The sequence below is a fragment of the Oryzias latipes genome, chromosome 6, assembly GCF_053564925.1.
Source record: "Oryzias latipes strain Hd-rR chromosome 6, Olatipes_Hd-rR_3.1".
NCBI classification, from domain to species: domain Eukaryota; kingdom Metazoa; phylum Chordata; class Actinopteri; order Beloniformes; family Adrianichthyidae; genus Oryzias; species Oryzias latipes.
The window spans coordinates 21,356,485-21,380,004 of record NC_136242.1 but is presented as its reverse complement, the minus strand read 5'-3'; the positions used below and the strand labels follow the sequence as shown (position 1 = coordinate 21,380,004).

Genomic DNA, 23,520 nt, shown 5'->3' with positions numbered 1-23,520 from the left:
CTCCAGCTGCTTTTACTATAACTGCAAACACAGAAATTCCTGTCTAACCTCATCTGTTACACTGGACTTCCTCATACAAACTACAACTCTTATCTCTGTATCTTGTCATAGACTTTCTCTAGATCTACAAAGACACAATTCATCTTCCTCTGACCTTTTCTGTTCTTCCCCAGTAGTAGTCTCTAAGAAAAGCTATGTGCTTCTCTTTCTTGGAATAAAACCATATTTTTGCTCACAAATGCTAACTTTTAACTTCAGCAGCTCTTGTTAATCCAGGTCATGTCCAATCCAGAAAAGAATTCTGTTTATAATTTGCATGTTTGAATTGGCATTGGTTTCATGTTGACTCAACCCTGACGTGAGACATGTACATGTAAGGACTGGATTGTGGCCCTTAGTGGATGCAGTGCAATTAAGTGAAAAAAGGTACTGTGTTAAAATACCTAAAATTATCATTAATTATTCACTCTGGCAATCTCCATCTGATCATACATGTTCCCAAGCTAAGTTTAACTTAGCTTGAAAGTTGTCAAATGAAATAGTCATGGTGATGTATCTACAATCACATAAACTACTCATAAAGTATAAGGCAGCCTAAACTTTGTGCAAAGACAAAAATATATTTTTAAAGAAGAGAAGTAGCTCAGAGGGGCAAAGAACATGAACTAATGTGTCTTCACCAACACAATGGACTTGAAAACAAATCTGAAAGGTGATGTTGACAGAACACTTATTAATTATAAAGCTAAGATATTGTGAGTGGTGCAGATGGATGTCTGGCATTGTCATGATAAAATAATAATAAACCTTCTGGGACGTTATGATGTAATATTTTCTAAAATAAACACATCCAAGTCATACACTGGTCCATGCAACACACTGACTTATTATGAAACTGGCCAGTATACCACATTAACCATAAAAAATACCAAACTCTGCAGAGAAAAGCCTAAGTAATTCAATAATAAAACTCACGTTGTTAAACAAAAAAAAAAGAATAATTTTTTTATTCAAACATAATTTAACATCTCAAAATATTAACTTGCTTTTAAACATTAACCATTTACCCATTTAATGGTGGGGCCCTCCCGGCGCAGCGGGGGGGGGGCTGCTCTTCTGGTTGGGCTGGGGCTGCGCTCTCTGTCCCCCCGTGCCCCCCCTGCTTTCTGGCTCTGGGGGCCTCGTGGCGGTCCTGCTGGCCCTGGCCTGGGTGGTGGATGTGATCACCCGGGGGCGGTTGTTTTCTGCCTGCTGCCGAGTGGCGTTGGGGGGTTCTGGCTGCTGCGGCTGCTGCAGCGGGGGTCTTGGTGTGGGGGTGGCTGGGAACTCTCCCTCCTTCTTTTCACATTCCACCATCCATTTTAGAAGAACATAAACACTCACTTACACAGGTGTTAGCTCACCTTTGCACTAATATTTTGTGTGATTGAATGAAATATTTCACACTAGTTGTTTTGAAGGCATGAGTATGTATGTGTGAACACTATCTGTATTGTGTACATGTTGACATGTGGACATCTTTGCAGGTGTGTTTATAACATTTGAGTTTGTGTGTGGACAGGCCCCACCCCTTCAAGATTTGTATTACATCTGAACCTGACCCAAATGATAAACACCCAGCAGCTTGTTGCTTCATGCTGCTTCATGGTTTGACCCCCCCTTATAATCACCCTTCTACCACCCCCCCCCCCCCCCCCCTAACATCCCTCTCTCTTCTTCCCTCCTTTCCTTCTCCATCCGGTCCAACACAAAAGATTTTCAAATATGATTAAAATGAATAAAGTTTGGCCTCAATTACAAAAGGGGTTTATTCAGACATACCTCTGGTTTGTCTGAATATTAATAACCCCTGTTGTTAAAGTAAAATATGTCCTACATAAGAGGCCGTCAGCTCTCATCTGTTTGCCCAGCTGTTGGACAGGACAAGTTACTGTAATAAAAAATAAAAATAATAATAAGAAAAAAAAACATTAACCATTTACAAAATAGGCCTACTCTTCAATTTCCCTTTTAAGATCCACTCCAATAAAATCTTTTTGGAGTTTTTTCATATTCTTTAGTATTTACCTCATGATAAAGGACATATATAAACAAAATTAAACTTCAAATTGCATTCCTGAGTACTTCTTATTGGATAAAACTTGTAGGTGTCACCTAGAAGCTACAAGCTCCCTGCTCCGCTCCATTTTGATGCATTCTTTAGTAGGCAAATAGATTTATGTACGTCTTCTTTTTCATCTTCCAATCTGGCATCTAGCTCAGAAATGATAATAATAATGACCACCAATTTGGTTGCACCTTTAATGTTAGTTTGAGGTTGTGGGGGACTGTATGCTAGCAGAAGAAAGTGTAAACAAAGAGACACTGGGAAATAGGCAGGCTTTCTCTGCACCAACAGTCCCAACTACAACTCAGGAGCAGATTTCTAATCGACTGCCACTCTGTAAAAACTGTAGAAAACAACACAGATTTTTTAATTTGGATAAAAAACGTGATGATTGAAAGATCTGTGGGAACGCTTTTAGAGTAGATCAAAAGATGATTTTAGTAGAAGTTTGTAGTGGAAGTTTGCATGGGGTTGGATGGATGGATGGATGGATGGATGGATGGATGGATGGATGGATGGATGGATGGATGGATGGATGGATGGATGGATGGATGGATGGATGGATGGATGGATGGATGGATGGATGGATGGATGGATGGATGGATGGATGGATGGATGATGGAATAACGGATGGATAGGATTAGGATTATATAAAATAAAATTTTATATAATCATACAATGGGGATATTTCTGTTAAAGCACCAAGTGCTAAATAGACTTTGAATCCCCAAGGATCAACCAATAATAATAGTTGTCAAAAGTTCAAATCTGCAAAACAGTGAAAGAGTATATAAAAATAAAATCTCTCTAATAGGTGTATCTACAATGGAGTTTATACTGTTTTTATACTGGTAGGTGTAACATCTCAGTGGTATAAGGAGCTTAGAAAAACACTTGAGATATAGAGTGAAAAAAATACTTTGACTGAACTAACTCTATCAAACAGCTAGCATTTACACAAGGTTACAACGGCGTGTGCCCTTGTTTAACAGAGGTACAAGTAAAAAAAAATAAACAAAACTGGCTTTCTGATCCAGTACCTTGCCCCAAATGTTCTACCCCTGTTACACAGCTAGGGCGAGGTTATTCAGAGCCTCAGATCTCATGGGACTGGAATGCTGGCTCAACGTCAATCACAGTAATGTAAGCTGACAAACTGGTGAGGGTGGTGACAGGGCAAGGTTATGTGTCACTGTATGCTCGTGGCCTGCATGAAGACCGGAGCTGCCAGAACTTTCCCCCATGTGAAAGGTCACCCTTAGGGTCTGCAGTCCAAATCATTACATCTGACTAAAATTTCTTTCCACCTTTTGGCAAGTATCTTCCACATCCCTCCAAATGAAGCCTTTTGTTGTCTCTAATTGCTCCAGGAGCAAAACACATTGAGTAGGAAACTATTATGAACACAAGGGCACATTTCTTCTTGGCCTTTGTAATCAATTTTCTTTATATATTTTTGATTATTTTTAAAGTTTTACAGTTTTATCCAGCATTTTCCAGCTTTATCAGTTTAAAGATGTACTCTCATGAAAATTCTGTTTTTTATGTTTTTGACATGTTTTTGTAGCATTTTTCTTAGGATGCAGGACATGCATAACATAATTTAAGATTAAAACTGCATTTCTGAGTATTCTTTTTTTCTTTTTTTTTTGATGAATCAGGAGCAGATAGAATCTCCATGCTTCAGAAAGTGAATGTAAGACTGAAAAAGCTGTGATAGAAACTGTGATAGGTGGGACAAAGTCTCCAAGTTTCGTTCCATCCACTTGCAAATAATAAATACATTAACGTCTTTGTTTTCCTCGTCTGAGCAAGCATCTGGCTAAAAACTGTACGGCTGGATACCTCCAATATTGCTCGACATTTTTGTTGCATTGCTAATGTTAGCTTAGGGTTGTTGGGACTAGAAGTTAACGGGAGAGAGCATAAACAAAGATTTGATGGGATATCAGCTGAGGCTTGCCAAAAAATGGTATAATCATAGTTACGACCACTGGAACGCTTTTTCAGTAGATTAAAAGATGATTGGAGTGGGACTTAAAGAAATGGGTCCAGGTTGGATCTAAAGCTAGTCTTAAACACGTGAAAAATGTTGCACTTACAAAAGCTATGATTGTGTCCTTACTCTGTCTGACTCAGGGAACAATCGCCACCACATGCGGATTTAATATATATGGTCTAGAAGCCCAAAAAAGGGGTGAAGGGTCTGTCAAAAGTACAGGACCCAAATGATCAATTCGAGCAATGAGACTTGTTTTCTTTGGATAACCTGTTGCACAGTAAATATATAATTTGCCAAAACAACAGATTATCTGTATTACCACACTCCACTTTTGTTTTGACCCCTCAAGAAGAAATAAGGTGAGGAAAGAAACTATGGACATAAAAATAAGAAATAGGGATTTCAAACAAGTTTTGTCTACTGTCTATAATAACTATTTTAAAAATCATATTTATACATAAGCATCGTTATAAACTTCAAATGACTTCATTGGGGAAGAGGCCACCCTGGCGCCTTCAGTAGACCCACCCTCACTGCTGTGTTTCAGTTCTAGGGGTGTATGGATTTATTTCTACTCCTGCAATCCAACCAGATCCATCCGTCAAAGACAGGATTGAATCGACACTATACCATTAAAAAATCAATTCAAAATCAGATAAATCAATAAATCAATTTTGGACAATACCATTAGGATTGAGGTACTGTAGGTTTATTTTACTATAATGTAAAAACTACCAAGCGTGTCACAGTGGACAACACACATGCGATGGCAGCAAAAAATGATCAAGCCATCATTACGGTCCAATGTAACTTTGAATTTTGCAAAGACATGTGATCGTATGATGTATGTTCAGTTTGTTTTATGTGTAAGAAATGCAAGGAATCTGAAAAACTCCACATTTACCGTTCAGTGCCCAGGTATAGAATTTTTGGCCAAAGATGTCCTGGATCTATTATAGATCAGCAAATCAGATCGAATCGAATCGTTCAAAATAAACCAAAATCAAAAGTGACTCAAATCTGCAACCACAAATATCGAATCGAATTGTTGTTAAAGGGATTTTTTACCCCCCTAATGAGAATGGATTGATGTGGTATCTTTTAGGAATGTTTTGTTGTTTAGTGATGGGTTTAAACGCAAAGTTAAGCACAAAGAAAAGCTAATAACCATAAGTTTCCCAAGATTCTGAACTTTTTTCTAGTTTAAAAAAGTGTTTTATAAGCTAAAGAAAAAATTGTCATTAGTTCATAGTCTTCCTCGGTATTATGAAACTTTTTAACATTTCTCTTCTACTAAAAGGATTATGGCTAACTCTTTTAACCTAACACAAAACAGTTCCATGCACTTGTGTTTCCCACAGAAAAGCAAACCTGTGTTGGTTTGAGTGTTTCTCTGCTTTTGATGGTTGGTTAAATTAGGCCCCTCTGAGTTGTGAATCACATTCACCTGGGCAGTTGACATTTAATCAATAAACATCTGAACTGTGCCATGACCCTGAGGCAAAGCGATTCAATTTGCTTTCCCCACACCAACTGCAGCAGGAACCCCGTGGACATCCAAGACAAACATCCACTTACCTGTGGTCCATCTCCACGTCCACCCAGCACACAAAAGCTAAAATCTTACGCTCTATTTTTTACAGGCAAAAGAATCAATTCCACCAATGTTTTTCACAGTCCATAGCAAGAGGGTGTAATCAGGCTTGTGTAAACACTTCAACAGCAATGAAAATAGTAATGTTTAATACCACACCCTAAAAGCAAAACAAAAGAACGATTATTAAAGTTTCTAAAAAAAAATGTAACTTGCAGTTTTGCTAAATTATATCAGTACAAGTCTTGTCACCTCAAAGCATGTAAAAATTTGTTGACTCTATTGTGTTTTCAAGTAATCTATCAATATGTTCTTAATTCTTAAATTCAACCCATATTTCTTTCTTTCCAATCCAACTTTTCCACACCAGTCCATCAATCCTTCCTCCCTTGTTTTCATCCATTGCGTCCATTCTCTGTTGTTTTATGGCGCTTTGCAAAAATAGGGTCACATGTGAGAGAAGCACTGACCTTCCTCAACCTCAACCAACTCCTCCGGCCCTTCAAAGGAGTACGCAAGTGTTTCCAGGCCATCTGAGAGATATAATCTCCAGAGTGATGTGGAGGCTGCCCTGAAACCTCTTCCTTGTGGGACTTTTCTCAAACATCTCCCCTGAGACCCTCCTTACAGGCTTCCAAACCAACAATTTTTTCAGTGCAAAGGAACATTTACAGTACTTTGAGCTTCCTCCTCAAGCTCCTAACCCTTCCCATATGGATGGATATAGATAATTTTCCACTGAAGTTAATTTTGGCTGCCTGGATTTAGACTTTGTTATCTTAGGAACTTGATGTAACTTTCAAAAAATCATTTGATAAATCAACAGTTTTTCCCTCCCTCTCAATAGATGTGTACAGTTATCCCATCAACAGATCTAATTGTGAATCTTCATTTTTCTTCTACTACAAAGAAAATGTTCCACACTAAGAGATACATTCCCAACTTAAGTAACCAACTAACAACTGACAAAATTCACACACATGGATTGCTGCTCCTCTGTAATCCATTTTAAGGTCCCACTCCAAACATCTTTTGATCTATTTTAAAAGTGTTCTCAGTGGTCTTTGTTATTATGATTATGATTATTTATGATTATTCTTACCGGGATGGAGGGTCTGAGGGCAGGGATAACCAGTTCAGCTTAGTCTGTTTAGTTTAGCAATCAGCTATTGTATTTTCTAACTGATGTTATGCTTTATATAATTTTGATGCCCTTTGAGACAACTGTCATTTTCCAGGACATAGTTTCTGCAGACCGGCAGGGGTTCATTAGACATTTGCCTCTGAAACATAGGCCCAGAGCAACCCCACCTGCCCTTCCCGTCATCCATAGAGGGGCTATCTGTAAACACTCCCGCCAGCTTATAGCCCCTCACACCCCGCAGCCTAACATTACCGGTAAAGCAAAAATGGAGAGCAATTTTGGAGCGATCCAGCTGCACAGCTTTGAGCCAGATGTCAGCTCAGACGAGGAAAAAAAAAAGGTTAATTGATCTTTTTGTCTAAAAGTGAAATTTTTAAATTAGTGAAAAATGTTTAATTTCGGTAAAAATCATTGATGGTTGGGATTTTCACTTTTTTTTATTTGTAATAATTTGTGCTTTGAATGTAAAACAAAATATCCCTAGAAGTGCAATTGTTTTAAAATTGCTAGATGTGTAAACTGATGCAAAAATCTGTGCTTGTACCATTGAATATGGGAGCGTTAGATAATGTAGAGATTCAACCATGAGTTCACATGGCATACATGAATCTTTCACCTCCATGAATCTTTTATTTACCTCTGAATCATTTAAAACGAAGCCCTTTTTGGGGTTCTGTGGGCAACGTGGTTTCAAGCCCACTTCTCCGTCTCACCATCCTCTCACTCTTTCCATTTCCTGTCGGTCTGTCCCTCCCTCCTTCCCGCTTCCCCCTCCCTTCCCTTTCTCTCTCTGGAGTGTATTTCTCTGTCAGTTGGACAAGCTGCTCAGTGGCCCTGAAATACTGCACATCATGCCGCTCCGTTGATCATCGTTCAGTGTTAGACCATGAATCTGAATGCAATGTAAATGATATGATGATTCCCTCTAAGGCAGCATTAACTTCGCCATCTTTCAGCTTTAACAAGTTCAAAGGTTGACTTCATGAGACAATGAAGTCAACACTGAAGTTGACTTTAGCATGAAGAGAACCAATAGAGACACTCCAAAAGCGGGGCCGAATACATGTGACTCCAAAATTCATCGCTGTTGAACATTAATTAATGCAATGTTTAATATCCTTAAATTAAAAATCTAATTTTCCTTTGAGAGGATGATGATGTTGTCTTGTTAAAGGGGTCAATTGGAGGACACTTTGTGATTTCCAGTTGAATAGCTACGCATTAGAAGAATCATTAGAAAATGCATGAGTTCCTATGATTCCACCAGTCTCTCTTGTACCTTCACCTTAACTTTAGAGTAATTAAACAACATCTAGCAAAAAATAATATGTAAATACATTCAGAACTCATTTAAAGACCTGTGTTTTCAAAAGCTTTTCATTGTAACACCTTTTCTGTGTCCAAAAGTTATGAAAGTAGGAATATTTTTCTGACCATCAAATCTTAATGCGTTACAATGTAAAAACTGAAACTGCTTTTAAAAATGTTGTTTAATAAAGATTAAATTATGTAGATTAACTAAAAATAATAGTAATAAAAAAAAACAAGTAATTATGATAGCAAAAATTAAAATTACAAAAAAAAGTATTTTTTTCAGCTGGCCAAGAGCTGGTTCTTGTAACTTTTATTATAACAGGATTTTTAAAGTGATTACTTTTCAATACAAACCGTATGACTTGCTTTGGTTCCTAAAGCTGGAATTGGATCATCTGAAACTGACTGCAACAGTATTCCAATACTATTTAGTATTTTTAAACTATTATTCACTTTTCTTTACAATCATTTTCCAAAATTGATGTCCATTGAGCTTAATATTATTATTTAAGCTTCTTTAACAGTTAAATACAGTTTTGTTTTTTTTACTTTAATTTCTATGCCATAAACACAAACATTAAAAAGCTAAATAATACACTGGTTTTAAATCTTTCTACTCTTAACAGCCACTTACAGAAATAAAAATACATCAAAAGTGGCCAATAAAATCACCATAAAATAGTAATAGTACATCACATTGTTTAATATGACAAAATAAACTAGTTTAAATGGTTTACCTAACAGTCAGGAAATTGATTTGAAAGTCACATTTAAATATTCCTTGTAAGTATCAAGAATTGTTTCTTAGAACATTACTATTTGTACAAAATAAAAAGTGCATTGTTTTGGGAAAAAGGATTCATACTCCAGGCTGCCAATGGAAACAGAACTAGCAGGACAGACTTATAGATCTTAGCTCCACTTCAGTCTAAAATAATCAAAACAAGGTTAGTGCTTGAGTAACAGACATTTATTAAGCCATGGACATTTAGGAAAAACTGCACAATTCATACTCAAGAACTCAGTTTGACAATGTTATTGATAATATATTTTTTATTAAAAAGGTGTGTGATACTTAGAATTTTTCATTTAGAAAATGTGAATAAATGTGGAGATATGATTAGCTTTTCAAGTAAAACTTTCACTTCAGTTTAGTGATGGCATAAAATTACTAAAATTATTTTCACTCCTGTTAGTACCACTAGTGTATGAAATATTTAGGTTATAATAAAACAATCCTTAGGGGGGAAAAAAGCTGCTCAGCTGTTGATCAGCTTGACTAAAAGAGCAATACTAGTCTCTAGTGGTCAAACAGAAAATATGCTTTTATTTTGTAAAATCCGTCCAATCTAAATCGTAATAAAAAAAATTGAAACTACATGATTCTCTCACAATCTAACTAAATTATATATAATGTATTGCATATTCAAAGGAATTCTGTATAACAGTTTATTGTTTTTAACCTGTGAAAGTTTAAATCATGGATGTGTCCATATTTTTAAAAGATAAGTAAATAAGGTAACGTATGTCCTTTTTGTTTTGTAATCTAAAATATGTGTCGCTTTTTTGTTTTAATAACTATTAATTTTTTATTTTTATTATTTCTTTTTGTTTATAATAATAAATTGACTTGCTAGGAATGCTGCCAAACTGCAGGAGGCGCTGTTGGATAATCTTCTCGAGTGGATGTCTTTTGGAATGGAACAAAGAAGTAGCGGAGGGAGCCATTTAACCAGTGAAAGTGAGGACCGTTTAAGGGAAACTAGTGCCTTATTATGTGTTACTGTTACGAAAGCATAAATCAGGGAAATCCATTCGAAACGGGGCTGTCCGAATATAAGAGTCGGTGAAAGTGTTTGTCTCTGTAAGTACGACTCACCGCACCTGTTAAAAAATAAAATAAAAAAACACGACCTTCTTTTAACCTGTTACAAAAATAAAACAAGTGACGGCTGCATGTTACGCTAAAGCTAACGGACTAGCAGTACTGTTGGCTAAAGTTGATGCTGCTTTCAAGTACATCTTGGTAGCATTGGAAACGAAACTTGCGTCACCTTGATTTTTTTAGTTTTTTTACATAAAAAAGTGGGACTTTTGGCAAAGCTAGTCTTTCAAAGGAATTGTCTAATGGGAGTTATGTTTAAGGTAAAGTTAGAGCTACAGAAAGAAGGAAAAACGCTGTTAGCCAAACTTTCTTTACCAGCTTCATTCAAAATAGCTTTTTGGGAATGCTTTGCTAAATGTTCAACTTTTAAACATGAATCTACACGTTACGGTGAATTAAACGTTCCTGCGTTGATCTCAGACAAAACCGTCAGATTGAGCCCGTAAAAAAAATCCAGATTTAATCCACTTGATAGTCTTCGGTTATATCAATAACAAATACTTGTAACACTTTTCTCCTCCATGAGCCCTTGAGAAATAAGGAATTATGCGTTTATGATCAAGCACTCTCTCTAAATTTGCACATACTTTTTCATCTCCAAATTACCTGTAAACAAAAACCAAAGTGAACCTTTTTCAATAAACGAAGTCCTCGACTCAACAGTGTCCTCTAGCGGCAAACTCTTGTATTTTTTGTGAAGTTTTTGTTTTTTTTACATTTTAGGTTTTCGTGTTTACATTTTGATCTAAAGAAACTTAAAGTTTAATCTTGAAAATAACCACAAAAATGTAACAATAGTGTTTCCTTTGCCTATGTTATTTCTATCTAAAGCCTGTTTACAATGCTGATTTATTTCTGTTGTTGTGTTTGTTCAGTTAAGTTGTACAACTTGTAATAAAAGGATGAAATAAAGCACAAATACTATCAGTGATGTATTTGCTACTGTCAGAATGATCGTCTGGATTTCAGAGGATATTAAAACTTTTTATTTTTTTTATCATTGTACTGATGACTAATAATTTCTATTATGGAAAGGGTGCCATGCCTGATATATTAATATTATATCACAAATTTACATGAACCAAACAAGTAGAACCGAGTTAGTTCTTCATTTTGTTTTAAAACGTCGTCACTTCTTGCAGTTATATTTTCTCCTTTCCTATCCGATATTATTGCCAACTTGAATACAGTATAATTTCATGTGTTTTCATACAAACATAACTTCTTTTTCTTTTTTTTTGTAGAATAAGCAAGTTCAACATCTTAAAACTGCTTTCTTTTTGATTTAGTGATCAAACTGGGACTCTCTCCGGTTGTTGGATCGTCATGCGTCGAGGGGAGCATGGCCCACAAGCTTTCCAGGCCCCTGTGGACGTTCATGCCAGCGAAGACGGACAGGTGTTCATGTTCAGGAGGACGGCGAATGAACTGACTACGTCCTCTGACGACGAGGAGCTCAGTGTGGTGGAGATGAGGCAGATGAAGCTGGACAACCACAGAAATGTTCAGCTGCTGGAGCGGAAGGTTTTAGAGGATGATAATCTGAGCAAGCTTGCACTGCAGTACGGATGCAAGGTAATGGAGTCGCGCAGTTGACAGCCGTCTTCCCTGTCAAGTGCTGACATGAGTTTACAGGTCCTGCTTTCTGTCAACAGGTGGGAGATATAAAGCAAGTGAACAACCTTATGCAAGAGCAGGATCTGTTTGCACTGAAATCTATCAAAATACCAGTTCCGAAGCACAGCTTTCTGACAGAGACCCTGTCGGGCCGAGATGATCCCCTGGAGGAAGTGCCACACTCGTCTGGCCTGACGAGAGGTGACAGGAGCCTGTCGCACGTGCAGCAGGTGACAGACTTTCTCGTGGAGGTGGATAATGATATTGATAAACTGATTCAGACGACAGCTGATCGAGACGAGGTTTCCTCTGAGAAACCACGAAGGTTGGGTTTGAGAAGGCGGCGCTCCAAAAGTCACGGCGCTGACTGGGGAATCCAGTGGTGGAACGCTGTGGTAGCCATGCTCTTGATAGGCATCGTCATGCCCTTGTTTTACGTCATTTATTTCAAAACCAAAGATAATGGGGCGGGTTTGTCAGACGGCGGTGCCTTACGCTCCTCCACCTCCTCTCCGAACAGCACAGCGACAGATTTCAGCACAAGAGGAGCCGAGCCCTTTAAAGAGCCAGGATAGAGGAAGGTTTGATTGAACTCTGATGGATCTTTAGAATCAGAAATGAGTCAATAATGAGAATAGATAATACTCCTAATAAAAGCCAAAGTGCCTTGTTGGTTTTATATCCTTTTTTTTGTTTGGTATGGGTGGAAAATACTCTCTTTTCCCACTATTGTTGTTGTTGTTTTTTCAGGTTTTTGAAAATGAATTTTGGGCTTAAAATATCAAACTGGAGGGCTAAGTGTTTATTTATTTGTCAAATATCTAAATGGAAAATGTTATAGTGAGAACATCATGAAGCCAAATCAACTCTCGAGCCACATCAAATCACACAAGTGGACATATTCTTTTTCCACATCATTACTTCTTTATTATTTTTAACTTGTGTGTTTTTTGACTCTAGTGTTTTGTTTTCAAACTGCTGCTTCTCATTGTTTGAATTTTTTAGATTAGCTTGAAGTTCAAATGAGGATTTAACTCTGAAAATGACTTGTAAGGTAAAAACTGGTGCAGAGAAAAATGAAGTGCAATGTTACTTGTTTGGTTGTTCACCTCTGGTGTGTTTCTTTTGTCTAAATGTGCTAAAAGAGTGAATTTGTTTACAGTATTTTTTTGTTGCTAAATCTTCCACCCTGCCAGGAATTAGTCATTTCATACTTTAGTTTGTCAAATAATTATTTTAAGATAGTCAGAGCATGTTAGTTTCTTCCTATATTCCTTGAAAGGGTTTGAATTTAAAACTGTTGTTGGATTACACTATTGTCTATTTCTGAAATGTTGGATTCAAATGTTGTAGCACTTCCTCATGTGAATTTCTTCCTTTGGTTCTTTAAAAATCCAAAAGCTCATATCCTGATGTTCCTTCTTTTGGGCACTAAATATACAGAATTGAGCTGAGATCCAGAGAGAAACACAGAGGGACTTCAAATTTATTTTATTTCATCTGAATCTGTAAAAAAATATCAAGCTACAAATCCCCCACTCACTTCCAGAAGAGGTAAAAGTGGCACAAAGTGACCTGGATAGTGGATACGCATTGGGGAGACTATAGTCAATAAAGACGGGTAGACTATTAGATTTATTTTTATTTTTTGTCAATGAACATAACTCTAACAAACAGTAATGTGTAGCAAGTACAGGTTAAAAAAACAGTAGACTGAATACAGATGTAAAATGAGGTTAATATAACGGCATGCATTTGATTTATTTTTATTTCAAGCATTAATTGGAGTCAACATAATAAAATCACAAAGATATTTCATTACAGAAATGATAAAATGCATAGATAATAGATAGATAGATAGATAGATAGATAGATAGATATAGATAGATGGTCAACTTTATTTATCCATTTGGGAGGTTCCCGCATGGAAATTGACATCTCCATCGCATACAGCACTATTAGACATAATCATAATCATAATAATAAAGAAACACAAACAAAAACAATGACACATTTAAGTCACATTTGCTTAATTAAATATAGTGATCATTAACATTCAAGGATCAAACAAAAATCAGGCTAAAATTGGACCATCTTTTTGAAAAATTTCCCATTTTTAGCAGTTGTTTGCCAGTCAGACACTCTTGTATCCACTGATATGGGTGGTGAGCCAGTTTAGGGCGATGATCTGTCTTGCAACCGACAATAAAACATGCAAAAATAACCTTGACCTTTGGTGAGTGGATATTTGACTTATTAATCCTGCTTTGTCATGTTTTGTGTACAGTCAATGTTCTGCTCTCTTTCCCGCCGTGTCATTTGAAAAAGCTCTATAACCTTCAAAAGGAAGACGTTCTGGAAATGCTGTCCTGTAGAAGAACTGCTTCAAAGTGGAAGAGTTCTATGGCAATGAATTAATGAGGTAATCACAGATACCTTCTTCTTTCTCTTTCGGCTTTTCCCATCAGGGGTCGCCACAGCGAAACAACCTCTCCTTCGAGGATGAGTCGCATGGTTAATTTGGCAATGTTTTACGCCGGATGCCCTTCCTGACGCAACCCTCTCAATTATCCGGGCTTGGGACCGGCAGAGAAGTGAACAGTGAGCCCGGATTCAAACCCTGGTTTCACGGACGGAAGGCGCCGCAAACCAGCACGAGCTAAACCGGCTCCCTTAATCACAGATACCCATCTTGTCAAAAAATACTTTTTTCTTTCTTTCATTCTTTTAAAGTCAAACAGTAGTTTTCGAAGGCATTTTTAAAACACAGAAGGATCCTCTCGGTTTTGCAAATAAAACCGAGAGTGGGGGGCCTATTCCATACCATAGTAGACGTTTTCTTTAAAGCCAAAGCGCCACAATTGTGGGACAAAAAGAGCCACATGTGGCTCCAGAACCTCATGTTTCAGGCCGCTCCTATAGATCGTGGATGTGTAGGAAGCCTTCTAACTGCATATTTCTTCAGACTATATTGGATAAAAAATATACAGCCTCACTTTTATTGTTCTTGTACACTTAAATTGACTATTTTTTTTCCAGGGGTTGTTTCTGTTGTGGACTGTGACTCATTTTTCCACAAAAATCTGAGTTTTGGAACCTGCAAAAACGGCAAGATTAATACCAATTTATTTTGACTTGAGTGATTAAAATAAAAGCCCCAAAAAATAATGTATGCAACCCTGAAAACCAAGACAAGGCTTTCAGTACAGATCTGCGTGAATCCATCAACAGAATAAATTATCCAGGATTAATGGAGTTTTCTCCAGTGGAGCTATTTAAAGGTAAAGCAGCAAACTGTTGCTTTTTCTCATTCATACCTATGCCACACACATGTACAGGTAAAGTAGTCCTCTCTTACGCCTAAACAAATATTTTAGTTGCTTCTAAATTAATTAGAAAATATTAATATTATTAAGATAAACAAAAGCCGGCAAAGATTAAGGCCTATTATATGTTAAAAAGTCTTGCACTGTGCATGTGGAAGCCATTTACTTCAAACAGTGGTTCCATGGCCAACAAGTTTGGAAGAAAACAACCTTCTGTGGCTGAAGAACCAGGCCCAGTTTGCTGTACAGCTGCTGAGCCTGCCTTTTATTATCCCTCAACCTGAGACCCTCATTTCACAACGACAGCTCACGAAGCCCGCTATGATCTAGCTCCAGGCCACAAAGCTGTGGCCCTGTGCCAGCTCCCAGGCTTCAGTCCGTTTCTACTCCTGATTCTTTTTTTTTATTCTATTTCTGCTGGGGTATTTATAGTGAACACAAATCGATCTGTCATGAGTACATTCAAGCACATACGTTTAGCCTGGGTGGGTTTTTTAGGGGAGATTCTAGGAACTTTTAGAAAGACAGTGGTTGGCACTTTTTCACCGTGGCAAAGCATGGGAGGAAGGTAAACAGAGGGCTCTGCAGCTTTAAGAAGTTTGCACACTTGAACAGCTGGCAGTGGGCCATTAGGCCAACATAAACACTTCTAATCCTTTTTCCAAGGAGCTTTCAACACTCATCTCCCTGGCACATCGGCCGTTGACTCACTCCCTGACATTCCTGGCTGTTTGAAGTAGAGGAGAGCAGTCACCAGGCGGCACTGTGGCTCCAACAATGGCCCCTGGTGCTGTTGATCATTATTCACTGCAAAGGTATGTGCCTTCGTTTGATTTTCCCATGAAGCGAAACAGGTCTCAGTTTTCATTCTTTCTTAGCAGAACTGCGGGCTGAGCTTCACCAAGTCTTGTTGACTGGAAAACCACAGAAGCATGTGTGATGATTATGGACAGGAAATCCTGATCCCAAGGTAGTTTTGTTAAATGCAGTCTTTGGTTGTCAACAGTTGTTTTCCACCCTTTTTTTCAGAACTAAAGTCCGTGAGTAAATACTTCAAAGTACAAACAAAAGGAGCACAATCTGTGATTTATAAGCCAGTATTGTTTTAAATGAATTTAATGTCTGGCCTGCGTGGGGGCAGGGAACTCCAGGGCTTCAGTTTCCAGCAGTCTCCGGGGGGATTTGGGAGACAGAGGGCAATTTGTAGTGAAATTTCCAGCAGTTTGTTTTGCAGGTGGTTGAGAACGAAAGCAGGGCGTGGTGGGGAATGGAAGAAGCAATTTGCTGTTTGTGGAATTTGAATGTGTGTGTGTTGTTGTTGCACAGCAGCAGGTTTAGTGTTGTGCCAGTAGTGTGTTGCTGTTCGACTGTTGGAAGGAGGGAGACAAAGGTTATTAGACCACCACAAATAGTGTGTTTTTGTGAAGCCCTTTTCACCTTTTTCTCCATCTTTTTTAGAATTTTAGACAAATTTGTTCAGGAAATTTCTGTCAGAAACGGTTTTAACCTGTAAAAGAGGTTATGTGGCAAATCAGCCCATGTCTGTTTTTGCAAGTTTCTGCCAGAAGAAAAATCAGTACCACGGACTTAAGAGTGGATTCAATTAAAACACTGTTTTCTTTGAGTCTCCGTCCAGCATTTTTATGTACAAATCTTTGCCAGATGCTGCAGTGTCTGTTGAAGAACACACAGCTAGTCAGAATCTGATAAGATTGCTTGAGTCGCTCTTTCCAGCTTCTCTTTGGCTTTACCTAAAATTAATATTACTAAACAACAGCAATGTTGAATGTAAATGCTGATGTCGACCGCCAAACTTGGATTGACAACACAGCTGGTTGGAGAATGCAATGGCTGTTCTTCTTTCTCCCCCGCTAAGCAGGAACCAATTGTAAAGCACCTGTTTTAAATTCTTTCCAGGACATCCAGGTCCCCAGTTAAAATGGCTAAAAATAAATAAAGCTAAAACCCAAAAAGATGGTGATGTGAAATGGGAATTAATAGTAAGACAATAAAAAAAAATTTCGTTTTATAATCTTACATTTGCTCATAAAACCTTCTTTAGCTTTTTTTTTTTAGTTCAGTTCAGCACTCTCATGTTATTTCTCCAGAATCTTCAGTTCAACTCCAGACTTCCAAAGCATCAGGTCTTTTCTTTGTCAGCCATTCTGATGCAGATTTGTGCGTCAAAGCATTGGTCTTTTGGATGACCCAATTTTATCCAAGTTAGACAGATGGGCTCACTAATACTCGGGTGCACTGAGGAGTGTGTGGGTGACTCAACGTCTGCAACGGGTGAGAAACAAGGCCAAAAGCAGACCTTTCCAACACTGTGACTGACAGCTGGTATGAGGAATTTTTGATCTGTTTCCTTGTTTTTTGTCCAACTTGGCGCTGTAGGCTTTACAACTATTTTTCTGTCTCAAATGTATGTTAGACCCTGTTCCCAAAGTTAATTCAGGAACAGTTCTGCAAGTATCAGTCATGCTTTTATTTTTGACAGAAACCCTTATTTCAGTCCTGTTAGACTAACTGGATTTATTCAGTCTCCTCCCACTTGACTATTGTTGGATTTCAACATTTTGCACTGTGTAAGACCTGTAGGTTCTGAAGCCTCACAGTGATCAGCCATCGCATCACTTTCAAGCGATATGATTGTCTACAGCATTTATTTTTAACATGAAGGACATCTTGGTCATACACTTGGTGCAGGTACATGATGAGGTAGAGTAGGAAGTGGTATGTTTGTCCACCAAACAGAAACGGGCAATACAGAGGCAAAAAAAAAAAATAAGAAAACAGGGATGCATTGCATTCTCTGGTGCTGCAAGATCTATTTTCTATCCAGTTGTCATCTCTCTCTGTGTCTGTGTGTGAAGTTAGAAATTTCCTAATTTCTTCAATTGAGTTTTCATCATCAGCAGTGTTGAAAAGACATTTTCTGGACAGAGTTTTCTCTGTCATTGCATACTTAAATTGTTTGAAATAGTTTCAACTCAAATGACACAATTTGCTCGCGATTGCGCTATGGGCGTACATTTCCTGCTGCAGGTGATGATGGCAGGTGTCACATGTCCCAGCGATCGAGGCGTTTCCGCTCTGATGGCCTTGCGACAAATGCAACCTGAGTTATTCCAAATGGCTTTAAAGTTTAAACTAGGCCTAAGATGAAACGTGTGTTTTTACTGGAATGTAAACTACAGGAAATAGGAACATGCATGTTTTTCAATTGCACGTAATTTTTCTCAGCATATAGGACAAACTGAAACGGTGTCCAAATTCCTTCGCTATTCACTACTTAGTGTACGATATAGTGCGTTCGTCGATTTGAAATGCTGTCTAAATCTACAATTCCAAAAAAAAGTGCCCCAGAAGTCTCTGCTAAATACTAGTGCTTATCAATGCTCACCAGATTGGTGAATTCCATATTGCATCGTGTTTGAAGGATTTTCCATGTGAACAAAAATCTTAAACCGCCAAAACAGCCATTTTTATGGGTCTTTACAACTTTCTTTACAACTGCCCCTGATTCATTCATTAAGGGCAGATGATTACCTTGTGAAAATCTTTGCTTATTAAACTCCCAAAACCTTGAGCTGTTTTTTACATGAAAGGTGCTATTTAAATAAAATTAATTTGAATTTGAATTTAAAGCTCATAAAAACAGTAAAACTAAACTTTGTAATGCTCTTTTTTTTCTCAAATAATTTTCTTATTTTTCTTACTGCTTAATATCTGTTCAAAAAGTAAAATAAATCAATTTAGCTCATGTCTTATGGATTATCTTATTTGTTTTTTTTTATCTTTATGATCTTTCTATGCTGGGAAGACACATCAAAATGGTGCTGTTTTGCGTTCAAATAATTTGTATTTTGTGTAGTCACTTTGTGTTCTAATTCTATTGTGTTTATTTAATATTTTTATTGTGTACGTTTTTAAGAAAATACATATTGAAGATAGTTTTTTACTATCATTGTAAAAAAGCTTTTTTACAACAGGGCTCAAACTGTCAATGTATAACATAAAGAAGAGCAACAAATTCAGAGATAAACTATATGACAAAAATTAATAAGACGTTCTGATTTTTTTCCTATAATTCCAAATGTGCATTTTCTTTATATTTCTCAAGCTAGTTATTGCTAACTAGTAGGACTAATATCACTTACAAACATAAATATATTGCTAAAAAAAATTGTGTTTTGGGACAAAACAACTATACCACATAAATCCCAAATCTATCTATCTATCTTATTTACTGTCTGTCTCCTGGGAAGATAGACTGTTAGGAGGCAAATGAGCGCAAAGGGGCCAAATATGCCGAGCTAGTGTCCGAATGCCAGAGCATAGGCTGGAAAGTCTGCTGCAAACCAGCAGAGGTGGGGAGCCTGGATTTTGCTGGCCAGTCACTATCACGCGCCCTCAAACTCCTTGGGGAAAAAGGTCAGCTGTGCAGAAGAGCTATCAAAAACATAATTGAGGCTGCTGATATCCGGAGAGGCTATGGCTGTGGATCCAGAAGGGGGATCCGTGGAGTAGTGGGCCACTTGGACACATGTGGGGGGCTGATCACCCTGGGTTGAGTCGCCCGAGTGAGATTGTTTGATGATTAAAGACCCGAAACACCCATGACCTCAGGTTTATCACTGATGATGTGTTCAAGTAAAACCAAGGTGGTGTATATTTTTTTAAAAGGTTTGTCAATGTTTTCAGTCAAAGGTAATGGTTGCTTGAGTTTACTCTGTGAAACTCTGGGTTTGCAATAAATAGATTTATGACACTTTAGCCCATAAGCACAGTGGAATGCTTAATGTAAATGCTCCAGACAAATGAGAATTCTGGGCAGCAGAGCATCCAGACAAGGTCCCATGAAAGCATACAGGTATAGCCTATTGTTGATAACAATCAAAATAAGCTGTTCGTAGCACAAAGAAACATTTCTTCTATTTAGACCCTGTAAAAACAAACTGCATGTCACCATAAATGTCCAAAAATAGGATCAAGTAAATGAGTCTACTCTGTCAGATATGTGCATCTCAGATTTCTCTCTATGCTTTCCTTTTTGTAATAACTATCATTTTTTATTTCTTTCTACTGAGTGTCGGTTTTTGCATGAAAATCTCTACTATCTAAAGTAGGCTTCAAACCTTAGTTGTATTTATAATCATTTCTTTCTGAATTACTTTTATTTATTACAGGTTTCCGATTGATTATTTACACAAAGGAAAACAATGGGTTGTATTGTCAGAAGTAATTTAACATTTTTTAAATGTATAAACAGTTTAGAGAGAATGTTATTCAGCTTAATTGTGTGCTTTCTTTATAAATTATGTAGGTTCCCTGCCCTTGTTAAGTCCTTTGTATTCTTGTTGGCAGCAAATGACAAGTCCTAGCAGAAAGGAAGGAATTCACAAAGACAGCCATGGATAAATGGTAAATGGCGTATAGCTTTCTTTTTTTTACCTTCCTTAAAGGCCCAAAGCTTTTACTGTCACAGTCCCATTCACCCATTCACACACTGATGCCGGCTCTGCTGCCGAACACTGGTGCCAACCTTCCACCAGAGACAAGGTGGGGTTCAGTGTCTTGCCCAAGGACACTTCGACACGAGGGTGGGCAAGGCGGGACTGGAACCCGCAATCAAAGGTTGACAGAGGTCAACTGTGTTGAACCAGCTTATGTTGATGATGTTGGTCTCAATATACTCTGCTGTGTGTGCAGACTTTTTAAAATTCATTATAGCTTTCTAAATTTGATAACTCATCTGTGGAATTTGGATAACTAAAAAGAATCTCGTAAAAGATTACATCAAATCACTTTAGTTTTAAAGCACTTCTCCATCTCATGTTACTCAAAGTGCTTTATATAAAAACGTAATCAACAATTTGAAGGCAAAAAGCAAGACATTTCACAAATATTTTGTGTGAGACCCATACCATGCCACAAAACAGATATAAATAATCAGATAAGTAAATAAATAAACCTTAATAGAGAGATATGAGTGAAAGTGGCTAAAAACAAATCAAATGAGTAAAAAGAGAACATAAAATAATTAAAATATTGAATAAATTCCTAAATTTAAACTAAAATCCAGATTAAAACACAAAACAAAGCAAAAAAACAGAGAGCTTCTGCAGCCCTGAGGTTTTCTGAGAGGCTGTTCCAAAAACTGAATGAGGCCTCACTGTATGTTTTAGTTCTGTCTTTTGGAATAACCAAAACATCTGTTTGAGAGGACATTAGGGCCCAGTCTTTAAAGTTTTTAAAAAGTACACTTCTATTATTTCCACCTACTGTTAACAACAGCTGGAACAATGCTGTGAATTTTTTGTGAAAACACCAAATAAAAATAAATGTGTCAGGAAACAAGAATCTGTCAATCAAATGTTTTAAACATTCTGTGTGAGTCCACATGATTTTATTTAAGGCATCTGATTGGTTAGTTTATAACTTGATTAACTTTTACTACAGAAAAAATATCTTGAAAAAAATTACAAATTGCAAGGACGTGTTAAAAAAGGTAATAGAGTGAAATTGGTTATTCAGACAAATATATGCTAATAACTGATAAATAGCAGTTTATTTCTTAATAGAAGTCCAAGTTTCTTGGAACCAGCGGTACTTCCTGTTTGGAATGCAAGGGGGAGGGGTTCATGCTGTCCAGTTCTAATATAAAAACAAGGCTTAAGACTGGGAGTCTTTAAACTGGAATTGGGGGGGGGGGGGGGGGGTTGAGCAATGATTGGACTTTGAACAACTGTAAGCAGAACAATCAACGTATCCAAGTGATAAAAGGAGAAAAGAAAAAACATCTGCCGCGTTTCTTGAAGTCACAGCATCTATTGTTAACAACAGCTGGAACAATGCTGTGGATGTTTTGTGAAAACACCAAATAAAAATAATTATGCCAGGAAACAAGGATCATCTCAACACCCCAGCTGTAGACCCCATGCAGCAATTTGTCTGAAAGATGACGTGCGTAATGAGAACCACTTGCTGCTGGACTCTATAAATCCTGTCAGGCCTTGGAGGTTGTGGGGTTCAGCAGGGTGCTCATCCTTCTGAAGTGCCTGGAAAAAAACCCTCTTTGCACGTCACTGTAGGAGATGCCGAATTTCCTGCCATTCCCAGATGTTCCTGAGTAGATGTTGTCAAAGGCGCCTTTGAAAGGAAATGTTATTTGCCTGTGAAAGCTGTGCGTGTGTGTGCTGTTACTCGCATTTGCATGGAAGTTAGCATGTGAAAGTAATTGTGTGTAATGACTTCACAGAGACACACCAGAGATCATGGAGATTTTAGTCTTTGTTTTTTGAGTAGCACTTGTCTTTTTTTCCTTTTTTCTTTAACAACGCTTTAACAGGCTTGACTTATTTCTAAATAACAGCATGTTAGAATCAAGCTTTATCAAGCTGAAATCAGGAAACAAGCTTATATCCTTCATCATGTGGGTCCCAAAGCTGCTACCCACAAGCTGTTCCTGATCCAAGGCCAAGTACCGGCAGAAAGATGAACCTTTTATAATGCAACAATAAACTGCAGCCTTCACATTTATTTGCCAGTGCAGAGGACGACATTCAAAGTAATCCCAATAAACTGTCTTTAACTGCTGGTTCTCTTCAATGTTTAAGGGTGCCAGAGAATGTGAGTTGAAAAGACAAACTAATCACTGTGGCTGGTCACCAATTGCCTTTGGAGTCTTCAAACACAAGCAGAGCTTTCCGCACATTAAATGAAGCCAATTTTGGAGACACATTTTTGTGCTAAATAGGAAATGGAAAAATCTAAAGTGGAACAAAAAAAGAAGAACTGTGGTGCGCGATGAGCAGTTTTAGATTTCCAATTCCAAAATTCGAATCCTTTTCTTTGTTGCTGTGCTCTCTTGGTACAAGTCAGGGCACTGATACATTGCTGGATCTAATAGTATGGTCTGTAGTAGGAAATTCTTCCTTTTTCTTATGACAGCCACTCAAGATTTGGTAAGAAGTGTTTCCCAGTGAGCCGCTTGTTAAGCCTTTATTTGTTTTGTTTTTGCAGCTGTCATGAAAATGCTAGCAACTGCCTGCAACCACAATGACCACATGCTAAAATTAAGTTGACAAAGAAACTATTGCTTGTCTTAGGTTTTGCCCTTTTACTTTGTCAAATCCACAAATACATGCAATTTTCCTCAAGAGTGTTAAATTCCAAAAGTCAGAGGCTAATTTTTTGACCCTATATTTGCCCCAGATTTCACAGCTATCCATCCAATTACTTGTAGACTTATTTATCAAGACTGGCCTGCTAAAACTGCAGAGTATATTTTCACACTAACAAAATATAGAGAACTATTTGACTCAGCTACAAATATATTAAAGTAGGTCTCTAATGTGAAGCCAGTTGTTAGAGGATGATCATCACTCTTACCTTTGTAATCACCGGCACAAGGACACAAGATCTTCAAACTGGCCCCTTCAGCACGTCCCAAGCCTGATGAGCCATGTCACTTCATAATCAGTGCCCAGAAAAGGGAGCTAATGTTCTATTTTCAACATATTACA

The 23,520-nt window shown here is 37.6% G+C and overlaps 1 protein-coding gene and 1 long non-coding RNA gene across 5 annotated transcripts in view; both read left to right on the top strand.

Moving 5' to 3' along the window:
• Positions 1–9,780: 9,780 nt before the first annotated feature.
• On the top strand, positions 9,781–13,893 carry lysmd4 (LysM, putative peptidoglycan-binding, domain containing 4). 3 transcript variants are annotated; one of them, XM_078948759.1, is made up of 3 exons: positions 9,781–9,902; positions 11,336–11,621; positions 11,702–13,893. In XM_078948759.1, the coding sequence occupies exons 2-3, from the start codon at positions 11,373–11,375 to the stop codon at positions 12,236–12,238; spliced, it is 786 nt and encodes a 261-aa protein (XP_078804885.1). In that variant the 5' UTR covers positions 9,781–9,902; positions 11,336–11,372; the 3' UTR covers positions 12,239–13,893. The 3 variants fall into 3 exon arrangements, with proteins under 3 accessions (XP_078804885.1, XP_004070077.1, XP_078804886.1); XM_004070029.5 differs by having other exon boundaries at positions 9,824–10,025; XM_078948760.1 differs by lacking the exon at positions 9,781–9,902 and adding an exon at positions 10,182–10,306.
• A 1,533-nt stretch (positions 13,894–15,426) lies between these two features.
• The window catches only part of LOC144992453 (uncharacterized), a 72,676-nt gene continuing 64,582 nt past the window's right edge, over positions 15,427–23,520 (top strand). Inside the window, exons 1-2 of one of the 2 annotated variants that reach the window (XR_013656422.1) lie at positions 15,427–15,804; positions 15,871–15,959. This is a non-coding gene — a long non-coding RNA (uncharacterized LOC144992453). Of the gene's footprint in view, positions 15,805–15,867; positions 15,960–23,520 lie in introns of both variants that reach the window. The other variant, XR_013656423.1, reaches the window with a different exon arrangement.

What these genes read in the sequence shown, in the direction of transcription:
- lysmd4 (XM_078948759.1), top strand. Translation starts at nt 11,373, where the DNA reads ATGCGTCGAGGGGAGCATGGCCCACAAGCTTTCCAGGCCCCTGTGGAC. An exon ending in CACTGCAGTACGGATGCAAG is followed by an intron (nt 11,622 to 11,701) that starts GTAATGGAGTCG and finishes TTCTGTCAACAG; the next exon opens with GTGGGAGATATAAAGCAAGT.